The sequence below is a fragment of the Nelumbo lutea genome, chromosome 2 (assembly GCF_056320005.1).
Source record: "Nelumbo lutea isolate HS-2025 chromosome 2, American lotus-T2T, whole genome shotgun sequence".
Taxonomy (NCBI): domain Eukaryota; kingdom Viridiplantae; phylum Streptophyta; class Magnoliopsida; order Proteales; family Nelumbonaceae; genus Nelumbo; species Nelumbo lutea.
In genome coordinates this window covers 97,579,439-97,593,279 of record NC_142685.1, presented here as the reverse complement: position 1 = coordinate 97,593,279, position 13,841 = coordinate 97,579,439, and the positions used below count along the sequence as shown (strand labels likewise).

The window sequence follows — 13,841 nt, the reverse complement described above, 5'->3', positions numbered from 1 at the left end:
ATGGGAATGGTTCAGCCAATGCATACGTCAATATGCTTTCCGATGTAAATATCCCAATGATAAATACGGGAGATGGTGTCGACTTCATCTGGAGATATTACCAATACAAGGTGAGGATGTGCCATGGGGCATTTGTGGGGTGCTGATGTGAATTCGAATCCACCCGTATGTAGTCCCAATGTATAAAACAAAGCTGAGACCTCGAAACCCCTTTTCCATTTCCAAAGCAATTTTCCCGCCTTTTTTTTGAGGTGTTCTGCAATCTCCGCAAAATTTACCCGCTTTCCGCTCGAGCTGCTCTGCGTTATACTACGGTTGATGTGAAGGTTGGTTCTGGAAGGTCTGTTGTCTGATTACTCTATCCCTAGTTCAATTTGTAGAATCATTGCAAGAGGGGAAAGCTTAATGGATCTTTTGTTCATTTTATGAGTTGTAGCTGCATTTTCCATTTTAAAAGTTTTGACATTTGTTTGTGTTGATACAGGGGGAAAAAGACAAGGTATTTGGGGTTTGAATTACTCAAGGCATTGCTCTTGTTGCAAGCGTTTCCTACTTGGGTAAATTTTTAGAGGTGGAATTTATTGGGTTTTGTTGATTTCTGATGCAGATGGAGGCTCTGTACTCTAAACTATACGATAAGTACACCAACATGAAGGTTTTGCTTTGTTTTGATTCCATTCTCAAATTTTCTGTTATTTTCAAAATACTATCCTGAAGGGTTCACGCTTTAATGTGCTTAGAGAAAGAGGGAATCTGAAATGGAGCAGCTCAATCACGAACAAGAAGAAAAGTTTATGAATTATGTGTCGGGTATGCATTTCTCGGATGTTTTATTTACTGTTTTTTCTTTCTTTCTTTTCTAATCTGGGTTTTGAATTACACGCAAGCTTAGTATCTTTGCGGGGGCTTAATTTTTTGACTTTCATGAACATGATATCCATGCGGATATACATAGCTGGGTGTTAGATTTACGAGCTTCAGTGTACATTGAGACATCTATAGAATTAATGTTTTCATTACCTTTTGTTTTCCTTGTAATCTTGTATGTGTTGCTGTGTTGAGTTATAAAATGTTTGGTCTATTTTTATGTATTTATTTGAGACTGATTCATATTAGGCATAAGGTAGTAAATATTGGATTTCATTGATGTATGGTTAGCATAAAGATTTTTAGGTTTCTGAGCACAACGATACTTTGTTTCCTTGTTGCTTGCAGCTGCAGAGGAATTGATAGATCACTTGAGAAAAGAAAATGAGAGGTTACGCTTGCAATTAAGTGACTTGAAGGATGAAGTGAAATCTATTAGGCATGTGTTTTCCAAAACTATTTATTAGTCAAATCTTTAAGGCTGCACGAAGCAAAAATCCTAAAACGTAGATTATATGGTTGCAGATTGTCCAAGGAGCGCCAATATGTCAAATACCAAAAGCTTTTGATGGAAGAGAATAACAAAAGTAAGAAACAGCTGATTGCCTAATGGATGTTAATTACTCTTTCAAATTATTATTTAAATTCTTATGGTGTAGGTATTTTGCATTCTCATGAATTCCTTGATCATTCTCTTAAGCTGTGTTTGGTTTGAAGGAAAAGGTAGGGAAACCTTTACAGGCTTGTATAGGTTTCCCTACCTTCCCTTCCTTTCCCTACCTTTTCCTTCAAACCAAACATAATGGTAGTTATTGTTATTTAAGTGGATGGTTCATCTTATGTTATTGTTTAAGAGGTCAATTCAGCTTCTAAATATTTGAACAATTGTACTTGTTTGCCTTGATTTTTTTTGACAAGTAAAAATATTAAGATGAGGAATGGCAATGATTACAAGGGTCCAAGGAAAGATATGAGGTGCAACCTCTTCATTACAACTGAGCCCAATACAAATGGTCCACATCACCCCTTGTTTAGCTAAAGCATCTATCAATCCATTAGCCAACCTCCTTTCCCACTTGTTAACCATTTAGTTTGTTTCATCTCCTCTTTGTGACTTATGACAACATTTCCACTTGCTATTTGTTTCTTCTGAGGCTCCACAATGAGAGCACTTGAGGTGTCTCTTGTCTGAATGCTTGCCCCCCCCCCCCCCCCCCCCCTCCTCCTGGCTTGAAGAAATCAAGGCAAAATGCTCAATAGGCTGCACTTGGTGTCTAAATGCATCTCTTTTCTTCGATGTAAATCTAGAAGCTCATCTATTTCCAAATTTTGGGATCTTATACTTTCATATATTGGGTCTAGGCCAGCCGAGAACTTAAAAGCTCTGCCTTCTTGTATTTGTTTATCATGTCTCTCCTTATCTCTTGCATTTCCTAGTCAAGTACAAGATGGTGGTCCAGTTCTTCCCATAGTCCTAAGATTGTAAGATAAGTTGAAATAAACATATTCCCTTGCCTTAATGCAACAATATCTTGGGTTAGTCTATAAATTCTTGTGTTGTTCTTCCACTGTTCGTAGGCTTTATACACCTTCCAAATCTTAGAGGCTATAGGGAAGTGTGAACAGTCCTTGCTATCCTTGGAGTCATTGAAGCAAGCAGTCATGACATAATAGTGGCATTCTCCTTGTGCTAAGGTGCCAGGTTGAGTATTCAACATCATCCTCTTTAGGTTCCTTCTTCTGTCCATTTATATAGCCCATAAGTTCCTGGGAAGTAATAAAAAGCTTGGCTGAAACAGACCATTATTTGAAGTTGTATTTGTTTAACAACACACTGGTGATTTGTAGACTGCAGATTTGGGTTTTCTAGGTTGAGGATCTCCCACCAGTCCTATTGTCCTTCGAGGACACTTCTCTTGATATTGTGGACATATTCTACTTCTAACAACTTACAACTATAATCTCAAAGAGAAAGACAAGGTTTAAGACTTGCTGGAGCTGTTATTGGATTGAAAACAATCAATACCCTGTTGAGATTAATTTTCTGTAATTTCTTTAGGGTTTTTGACAGATCTCTGTTTTTCCTGTCATTTTTCCCAAGTTTTTTCAGAACCCCACGATCATTTCTTACTCCCAGAATTGTTCTTTGACTGTGGTTTATTCTTGGACAGTTATAGTTGACTGTAAATGGTTTTTGGGTGATGATTCTTGGCTGAGAAGTGATTTCTTGGTCGTGTTTCTTGATCGTGAGTGATTTCTGAATTAGAAGTCCTCATTGTGAGTGATTTCTGGATGTTTGATTTCAATCAGATAAGTTCCTTTTTGCTTAAAAGGTGAAGTTCAAGTTTCTTTTGTTTGAAGTAGTGGCTGTTAACATCACGTATAAAATAGAGAAGGTTGGAAGTGAATTAAAGATTCAAGGGGAAGGTCTTTTGGGGGCTAAAAGCATGACCAAAAGTTCCTTGATCTTCTTGTAGAGAAGGCTGGAACCAATTACTTAACACTGGGTTTGAGATTAAGGATTTGGGTGAATTCAGATATTTCTTGAGAATTGAAGTTGCCAGGTCTAAGGATGGTATTTTCATTTCTTAACGTAAGTATGTTCTTGATCTTCTTGTAGAGACTGGCAAACTAGGTGCTAAACCAACATCCACTCCTATAGACCTCAATCACAAGCTTTTAACTACTGATGGTGAACTGTTGACCGATAGGGGAGCATTCTAGAGATTGCTTGGGAAGTTGTTATATCATGCATTCTCTCAGATATACACATTTAGCAGTTGCGGAGAGGGTTTTGTGTTACCTGAAAGGGACTCTAGGGAAGGATATCTTGTTTGCTAAGCATGGGCACATGAAGCTGGAAGAATACACTAATGTTGATTAGGCTGGATGTATTGATGATATGAGATCTACTTTAGGTTACTATTCTATGGTGGCAGAGAACATTGTGTCATGGAGAAGTAATATGTAGTCTATAGTTTTTAGATCCTTGACTGAAGCAGAGTATAGGGAAATGGCACATGGAGTTTCAAAATTTTGTGGTTGAGATCACTTTTAAAAGATTGGGTATTGATTATTAAAAGCCAATGATGCTATATTGTGACAACTAGGCCGCTATCAACATTGCACATAATCCTGTTTAGTATGATAGAACTAAGCACATAGAGGTTGACAAGCACTTTATACGGGAGAGAGTTGCTTCAGAAGAAGTCTGCCTGCCATTTATTGCTTCTAAAGAATAGTTGGCTGATGTTTTGACAAAAGGTGTTCCCAAATGAAAGCTGATTCACTATATAAGCAAATTGGGCATGATTGATATCTATGCTTAGTTTGAGGGGGAGTGTAGAGAGGTTGGGCCTAATGGGCCCTAGGCCATTACTCTCTTATTGTTAGTTCTTCCTTGTTTTGTTTCTTAATGTGCCTTTTCCCTATGGTCCTTGATTCTTTTTTATGCTTTCTTATAGTATGTTGATGAGATGGATGCCCACTTAAGGGTGGACTTGTAATTTATTCAATCTTAGTAAGATTAATAAAAGAATAGAGAGGTGGAAGAAGAGACCATCGAAGTCCTTTCTCACTTCTTCTCACTTCTTCTCCCTCTTCTTCTTCTTCTTTCTCTTTTGTTATAATGTGAAATATTTTAAAGTTTTTTATTGGACTGAATCACATCAGTTCCAAATGAAGAAGATGATGAGGAAGATTGTGGAAGTGAAGAGTGAATGGGGAAATGAGTGATGTGCAATGTTTAGAGAATCGGGTTGGGCATAGAACTAGGAAAGGGAGAGGTTCACTAATTAGAGGTTCAATTGTGGTTAAATCGGAGGTCGAATTGTGATGATAGAATATTTATGTACATATATTTCAGGTTAATAAATGCTATATAATATATTTTTCAAATATTATTATATTTGAATGCGATGGATAGATGGTTACATTCTTAAGTTTTAAAGCAAAGGACTAGTGTTTAAGTCTCTTAACTTACATTTTCTTTAAAATATGTGTATTAAAGCAATATATACATTAAAGAGGCATAAATGATGACAAGTGAAAAGGTGGCTTAATGGTATCACTATTAGGACTATATACAAATAAAAGGTCATGGGTTTGAGTCTTGCCATTACCATTTTCAAGTTTCCATTCATTTAGAGATTGGGTGGGACATTGAGACTGGTTCATCGGTTTTCTAGTTAAACCAGCCGGTCAACTTGTTTTGACCATTTTTTCACAAGTTAAGAGTTTTAGGGTAGAAGGATCAAACTGGCCAGTGGTGTGGTTCATGGTTCAACTGGTCTAATTGGCCGTTCTTGTTTGGTTTTCTAAACATCGATGATGAGTGATAGTGTTAGACACTTAGGGGGTGCTCTTTTTTCGGATTCTGAGAGGTGGGGAAGTTGGTCAATGGGATTTTGGTTCCCATTGACCAAGAATCCCATGTTCCTTTTTTTTTTAGATTTATGTGGAGACTAGGGAAAGTTTATTTTCCTATCTATCACTTACCCGGGTAAGTGATACCCATCTCCTAGATGGGTAAATAACTTTCCTGCCTAGGGGGAAAGTTGCCAACACTTGAATGGGACAAAAATGCCCTTTTTAATAATGGATTTTTATGGTCAAAATGGTTATTGCCTTATTTACTTGAGAAATAAAAGAACATGGGTAAATGCACTTACCCGGGTAAGTGTTTCCCAGGAAAAACTTACCCAGGTAACTGCATTTACCTGGGTAAGTAACTTACCAAAAAGCAAACGAGGCCTTAGACTTTTATTTCATCTAGCTTTGTTTTAAAGACTTAAACATCTACTCTTTTTTTGTTTAAGATTTTAAGTTGCCACTTTTTTTTATTAATATTGATCTTGGTCTATGATGTGAATGTGATGTGTCATGTGTGGATTACCATTTACTAGATGTAGTGATTCAATGATTATTGTGGTATTGAGTCTGAAGTGCTTAACACCATGGAGACATGGAGAGTTAAATTGGCTTTTAACTTCTTTTATATTTGTATTCTTTTAGGAGATTATTAAGGATGACATTCAGAATGTGTTCTCAGAATTCTTTGAAAGAGGGGTGATTAACCCTGGTCTGAACTCTACTTTCATTGCATTAGTCCCAAAAAAGGAGGGAGCTTGCCACCCTAAGGAGTTCATACCCATTAGTTTGGTTAATAGCCTCTACAAAATCATTGCCAAGGTTCTCTTGCGTAGAATTAGAGAGGTTCTTCGGACAATCATTTCCCCTAACCAAGGTGCATTTGTGAAGAATAGACAAATTGTGGATCAAATTTTAATAGCAAATGAGAGTGTGGAAGATTTCAAAAGAAATGGGAAGAAAGGGTTGGTGTGTAAATTGGATATAGAAAAGGCTTATGGCTTGGTTGATTGATCTATGTTGTTGGAAGTGCTAGGGTCTTTTGGTTTTGGGCATAGGTGGTGTAAGTGGATAAAAGGGTGCATTAGGACCTGCCACTATTCAATTCTAGTGAATGGTAGGGTGGTGGATCACTTTCCAGCTACTAGGGGTATTAGGCAAGGGGACCCCCTGTCCCCTTTTCTTTTTACCCTGATTGTTGAAGTTTTGGGGAGGATTATGGAGAGGACAGATTCTAGGGGTTTGGTAAGTGGTTGGAAAGTTGAGAGGGATGGGGTTCAGATCACTCATTTACAGTTTGTGGATGACACAATTTTGTTTTGTGGAGGGGATGAAATTAGGTGGGTTAGAAACTTAAAACGGGTGATTAATGTCTTTGAACATGTGACCAACCTCAAAGTCAACTTTGATAAGAGTTGTGTGATTAGTATTAATATGAGGGCCGAAGAGGTGGAAGAAAGGGCCCAAATATTGGGATGCGAGATTGCACAGTGGCCACTGAAATATTTGGGACTTCCTTTAGGGGATAATCCTAGCAAAAGGGACTTTTGGAATCCGGTGATTGAGAAATTCACAAAAGGGCTAGCTTCATGGAAGAAAAATACCTATCTTTGGGTGGTAGGATAACTTTGATTAAAGCAACCTTGGCAGACCTCCCAGTCTACTTTCTGTCAATGTTTAAAATTCTTGAGGGAGTGTGTAGGGTGTTGGAGAAACTCGTGAGAGATTTCCTATGGGAACTTGGGGAGGAGAAAAGGGATCATAGAGTTAGGTGGGATCTGGTAAATAGAGCAAAAAAAGAATAGTAGTCTTGGCTTGGGTAACTTGCAGAAGAAGAATGAAGACCTGTTGGGGGAATGGTTATGGAGATTGACAAAGCAAAAGGATAACCTGTGGGCTAAAATAGTCCTAAGTATTCATGGGCAAGAGGCAGATGACTGGGACTTGTGTTTCATCTAGGGCTACAAGAGCTTCTCCCTGGAAGTCTATTCATGCTATTCTTCCATCCTTCCTTTTATCAGGTATGACCTTTTGCTCTGGTAACTTTGTAAGATTTTGGGAACATATCTGGGTGGGTAACACACCTCTGAAAGAGTAGTATCCTTCTTTGTTCTCTCTCTCAAGGTTTAAAAATGAACCTGTTGCTACTTTCCTAACTTTTTCTAATTCTTGCCCTATTTGGAACCTGGGCTTTTGGAGGAGGTAGTTGTTGACCCATCTAGATTGGACAGTAGGATTTGGGCTCCTACTCCCTTGGGTATTTTTTCATGCTCTTCTTTTTTCAAGGAATTAACCCATTCCCATTCGGCCCTTGATTTTCCTTTCCCGGTTCCGGAAGTTTGGGTTAGACCAATTCTTCCCAAAGTAGGTGCTTTATGCTGGGAAGCTATCCTAGGAAAGTGTAACACTTGTGACTTACTTCAAAAGAAAAGGCCAAGATGGTGTTTATCCCCGCACTGGTGTATCTTATGTAAGAAGAATGGTGAGAGCTATTATCATTTATTTGTTTCCTATCCTTTTGTTTCAGAAATCTGGATTTGGTTTTTCTCTCTTTTTGGTTGCAGGTGGCCCACTCCCCCAACTCTGCAAAGCTTGTTTAACTTTGCTCCTGTGAGGTGTTTAAAAAAGAGAGGTAAGATCTTGTGGAGATGTATAAGAGCAGCTGTATGCTGGACAGTGTGGGAAGAAAGAAACCAACGAACTTTCCAGGAAAAAGAAAAGAACAAAGAAGCCATCATTGATTTAATCTACATTAGGGTGGTTCATTGGGTCAAGTCTATGAAGCTTTTTGAAGGCTTCTCAGTAGGAAATGGAAAGCAGTTGCCTGGTCTACTCGGTTGATAGCCCCTGTTCCAACTTAGTCTCCTCCAACTATGGGGTTCACTAAATTGAATTTTGATGGCAGCAGTGAAGGAAACCCAGACCCTTCAGGTATAGGAGGAGTGTTCAGGGATGATGAAGGTCGGATTATGACCATGTTTTCAGGGCCTATAGGTTGGGGGGATTCTCTGAGAGCTGAAATTTCAGCAGTATTAGAAGGAATAAAAAGAGCCAAACAGCTGAATATTAGTAAGCTGCTGATGGAGGGTGATTCGAAACTGGCTATTAACTGGCTGCAGAAGGAAGAGGCTAATTTATGGAAGTTCTCGAATGAAAAAAAAAAGAGAATTTACCAGCTCACTCAAGACATGCAAATTCAGTTTCAGTGGTCCTAGAGGAGTTTCAATTCTTTTGCAGATTATCTAGCTAAACAAGGGGTGGGTAGAACTAGTTTCTTTTGGGCTGTATTGTAATGTGATGTTTTATTTTTAGGGTGGGGTAAGAGATTTTACCCCCTTGTTGTATCTTTTCCATCTCCTTTTATTAATAAAAGTTTCCATTATTGATAAAAAAGAAATAATCATTTGAAAATTTGAAATTCAAGTTTGTGTTTGATAAACATAGACATATGTTCTTTGTAATTTTTCTGAAGTTTTTAAATTTAAATATGCTTTTTTATATTTTTTCTTTCTTTTTTTTATTCTTTTTCAAAAAATTTTTGCGCTGTTTTCAATAAGGCTCACGCCTTACCTTTCTCCTTGTGCCTTAGATGCAATCTCCACAACCATTTCCCCAACAATGCCATGTTTCACTCATCATCATAGATTAGAAGCAACTTGAGAGATGCAAATGCCTTTGCTGATACACTTGCTAAACAAGGAGTGGGAAGCAAGGTTCTAAATATTGACACAGGCCGATACGCCGGTTGGGGCGTATCAGCTTGTATCGAGTTGTGCCTATACTTTTTTTTTTCAAACTGGTTCAGGGGGGTCGGTTTAAGGCCCATCTACCTCCTGAACCAGGTCAGACCCCAAAACACCCAATAGGGGTGTATTGGGGGGTCACCAATATGATACGTATCAGCTGATACACCCTGATATATTTTGGTACTTTGAACCTTGGTGGGAAGGAATAACTTATTTTGGGCTTTGTTGTAATTTTTTCCATTGGGGAAGGGCTAAGAGAGTTTATCCCTTCCCTTTCTTTCTCTTCAGTTGTACTAATTTTCTTCTTAATTAATGATATAGTTTCTGTGATTGATAAAAAAAATCTATGATGATGAGTGATGATATACATGTATGTCACAGTTAGGGCCAACTATATTCCATTTCCATGTTCTGATTAAGTTCTCTTGCTGTTAATCAAATGAACATCTAACAGATAAAGATCTGGCCGAAGAAGTTGAGAGACTTCACAACATGCCACGAGAGCAACTCTGCTGCATCATAGAAGGTGGAAACAATGACATTGCACAAATTAGATCTTTTCAAGATCCTCAAGTTGGGCCAAGTGATTTATCTGATCAGTCAACTATAAAGATGCCACAAAAGCACGGTAGGCATGTGGGAACTCAGACAGAAGTAAGATTTGTTCCACATGCCAGTGTTCAAGATGAGCATGATGAGGTGAGAGAATTAGAAAGAGATTCACACTTGTGTGATAATGGTGCACCTAGAAACATTCTGCTGGTACGTATTGTAACTTTTTTCACATTGAGTCAAATTTTTGGCTTTCCATTTTTACCTTGACCCTGGATGTGCAACTTTTCAGCCTGAATGCTGTAGAAGAGATGTGGCTGGTTTAGGTATGTGTTATGTGTCATACATTTAACTAGGGCTTATTGATGACATTCTTCTTGGGCACAGTGCCATATGTTTAACTAGGCTTGGTTACCAAAATTTTTAGGAGGTAGTAACACTGGAGCTGCCAATTGTCTATTTCAAGTCCTTGTGGAGTGCTTAGTTGGCATGAAATTCTCTGCAATTATTCAAACAGAAGGATTGTCTGTTTCAGCACTTCATCAGTCAAGTGGTAATTGTTCAATCCAGAATGACATTGTCCAATTTTTTCAGCTTCATGGATTCTTTATTTGATGTCTAAAATTCTCTATAGGTCTTTTCTTAGGCTTTTACTTCAACTGGTGGATTACATTCTGTGTATGTATATGTAATTATGTATATATGGGGAAATGGTCGACTAGTCAGGTCAAGTAGGAGGCTTCCCTTCATTAAATTATCTATTTCTGCCACATGGAGGGATCTTATGGCTGATCCAGATCATCTACTGGATAGGGGACCCACTGAATTCACATGTTTTTTTTTTTTGATAAGAAAACAAAAGTATATTAAGAAGAAAAAGAAGATTACAAAGGGGAGGTGCAAGGTGAAACCTCATCCGGCCAACTTTCTCATTACAAACAAGCCCAGTATAATTGGCTACTGAATATTCCTTGTTTAGCTAGTGCATCTACCATTAGCTGACCTTTTTTCCCATTGAATTCTTGTATTCATACCACTAATTAGACTCTTTACCCACTGAATTCACAACATCTTCAATTCCATGGTTGATATCAGGAATATGCCCACCTTGTATTGGTGGTTTTCAAAACTAATATTTGCTGTCAAAGATTTTATATTTTAACATGAAACTTATCTACACAAGTAGGCTTATTTTGAAAGAGTGACAAGGTGTTTTAGGCTGAAGATGTTGCTTGCTAGTTGTTTCCAATTCCCTTTAGCTTAGCTTTTTTAGATGGTTTAACTGGCATTCAAATCTTTGATTTCGAGTGTCATATTTGCAAACTTAACCAAAAGTATAGCATGATCTCTTTTAATTAAGTACTAGTGGAAAGGCCTTGGTCAGCACGGTCATGAGGGCGGAAGAGTGGTAGATCATCTCTGTGCCTTAGAACCTTCTCTCTCTCGTAACTGTGGTTGCTCTGGCCATTTGTGCAGTATGGGGTGACACTTGTGATTGCAAAGATATTAATGGTCAAAAAAGTAAAAAGAAAGTAAATTGAAAACAAAAAGAAAAATAAGAACTTTAAAACAAATATAATAAAAATACAATTTTAATAAAATGAATATAGATCATATGCTTTTCAAATCAAATCTTCCGTCCCCAATTTTTCAATGAATCAAATGAAGCTAATATAGTCCAAATGTAACACCTGTTCTCAATTCTTCCAGATGCTTCTTGGCACCTTCTCTGCTAACATTTGCAATATCTAGCTTCTCTGGTGGCATCTCATCGTCCTCCTAAACCACCTTATTGTATTTGATCGCCAAATTTAGCATCTCCTGCTCATCACACAACATGCCAAGTGAATATAAGAGGATGTCAAAATGGAGCTTCCAAAAATTCTATGGTAAAAAGGTTGTCTTGCTTTTAAAAGATGCAACAGATAGGAGCCTCTGACAGGACCTTATGGCAAAATATCATGATAAATAAAATGTTAATGATCATATGCATCTTGTTATAATAAATTCACTTATTCTAATGATACCCTGCTGAAAAGATGTTCGGAGTCAACAGTTAGGATGAAAACTGAGTGTGCCAGGTATAATAGCAATGGAGCAAAAGAGAACAAAGCTAGGAGATGAGACCTCTCCTTACCTGAATAGTTTGCTCATTAGTTCTGGCATGGGTATCAAACTGCTCTAGTGTCAGTCCAATCCACTTCTATAAGTTGAGTACCATTTCTTCGAGTTCATTCCTGTGGCTATTGAGTAGTAATGCCTATTCAATCCATGGATCAAAGCCTGAAAGAACAGTTGATGTGAGACAAATAGATAAAAATACAAAGCACACAACAAAGGAATAGATGACACATGAGGGACATGCATCAAGTATTCACCCGGATGGATGGTTTATTTAGATGTCCAAGCTTAGATGCTGTTTGCCTTGGCTCTTGGCCAAGTATCATAGTTTGTGGGTTGATTAAACGAGAGGCATCAATCACTACCTTTCCTTACACACATTGGATTGGGTCAAATGCTGTTTGAAAAGAGTACAAAGAGATACACCCCTATTTACAGTAGGTAACTGAACTACACATCATGAAAAAACAACATTTACATAATTACATTAATACCACACCACCTCTCTGACTAAACGTTTAGCCTTCTGTGCAATGGCATGAGCAATTTGATTAAAAGAAGGCTCTTGAAGCGAGAGGCTTGTATGGCAAGCTTCTCTTCAGAATAGGGCGAGCGGGGAGACCGGAAAAAAAGAAGAGGAAGGGAAGGAGAGGACACATTGGAACTTGGAAGTATAAAGCAAGCATGACAAATAAACAGTGTGCCACATGTTATGCTCTCACCCAATTACTGTACACTAATCAAATGCTTTAAGATAGTAGTTATAGATTAGTTCATCATTTTACAGTGTTTTTCCTCTTTATTTTGAAATTTGTTTTTGGTTTACAGGTTATTCATTCAGTCTGACATGGGTTAATAAACCGGCTGGGGAGGATGCAGAGCTATTGTATCGTGTTGCATCTCTGGGAACTTTTGAGAGAGTGGCTCCAGAGTGGATGAGGGAGGTAATGATGTTCAGCACAAGCATGTGTCCCATCTTCTTCGAGAGAGTTTCTCGGGTTATCAAGCTGCATCCTTGATGCTTGTTCTCCAGTAGTCCCATATGCTGTTTTTAAGCCTGTAATGCATGTAATGTCACTCGTTCTTTACTGAGTCTAGCATCAGTAGCAACAATGCTGCTTCTATTCAGAAGCTGTGTTACCTTTTAATTATTTTCTTGGGTGACTGTATCTTCTGGGTTTAAGCATGTTGTAATTTTGTATATTTTTGTGATATATTAGCTTGGATATGAACCTTTGAAACGACTGTACTTATGCTATTCCAACCATTGGTTCATAACGGATTACAAAGATTGCAATCCAAGGGTTTTTTCTCTCCTCTCCCTGGCTTAGACCAGGAACCCCATTTCATCATGATTCGAAGTAAAAATTGGAGAATAAAACGAAATTATGTAATGGGTCATAGGTCAACCGCTCACCGTGAACTTGTTGCTCTGCCGGCTTCCTGTTACCCAGACCCAGTTGGAGTGGGTGAACCAGTTTTATGTACGAGCAAGGTTCAAAATTTTGATAGTCCCATATCAAGCGTATCATATTGTATTAGTGACCTGTTAATACGTGAAATTTTAACGCTTTTGGGGTCAAAACCCATTTCATGGGGTAGCAGCCCTTGGACCAATCCATCTGAGCAGGTTTTGGAAAAAAGAAAATGAAACTAAGCCAGTGGGTTCAAAGTATCAATACACTCCTTCAGCTCGTGGTGTGAATACTTTGACCATTGATACTGGTTGGTTACATCACTTACGTGTATTTCTGGATCTTCTGCTTATCATCATTCATGTCATTATGGTATCATAGTTGAACTCAAGGCATCATCTATTACATACGGGGTTGCAATGTGGGCTGGGTTAGCTCAAACATGGCCTGGAAACGTAGGGTTGGGTTGAAGTTTGGGTTAGGGTCGAAAGTATAAACCTGACTTAAATTTGGGTTAGGTTAGGTTGAGGCCTTGACCAACCTGACCCAATCTGAATCCAACTTAATTTCATATTTGCATGTATGTTTTTATAAATGTAAGGTTCAAAATATCGATACGTATTGGCCTGTATTGGCCGATATATATCATATCGGAAACTTTCTAATATGTTCCTACAGAGGGTGTATCGGGGTTTTGACTAGTTTAGGGGGTGGATGGACCTTAAACTGGCCCCTCCGAACCGGATTTGAAAAAAAAATTAAAAAAGAACTA

General features: G+C 38.1%; 1 protein-coding gene across 1 annotated transcript; it reads left to right on the top strand.

Annotated features, from left to right (window-relative positions):
* Positions 1–230: 230 nt before the first annotated feature.
* On the top strand, positions 231–12,956 carry TTN9 (titan9). The gene is made up of 9 exons (XM_088974077.1): positions 231–326; positions 608–655; positions 741–810; positions 1,216–1,306; positions 1,393–1,454; positions 9,436–9,743; positions 9,826–9,859; positions 9,961–10,086; positions 12,483–12,956. The coding sequence occupies exons 2-9, from the start codon at positions 608–610 to the stop codon at positions 12,671–12,673; spliced, it is 930 nt and encodes a 309-aa protein (XP_088830203.1). The 5' UTR covers positions 231–326; the 3' UTR covers positions 12,674–12,956.
* Positions 12,957–13,841: the final 885 nt, after the last annotated feature.

Bases quoted from the DNA above. Each gene is read 5' to 3' on its own strand.
- TTN9 (XM_088974077.1), top strand. From the start codon at position 608: ATGGAGGCTCTGTACTCTAAACTATACGATAAGTACACCAACATGAAG. The intron at 1,307-1,392 runs GCATGTGTTTTC...ATATGGTTGCAG, and splicing joins GATGAAGTGAAATCTATTAG to ATTGTCCAAGGAGCGCCAAT. The intron at 1,455-9,435 runs GTAAGAAACAGC...AACATCTAACAG, and splicing joins GATGGAAGAGAATAACAAAA to ATAAAGATCTGGCCGAAGAA.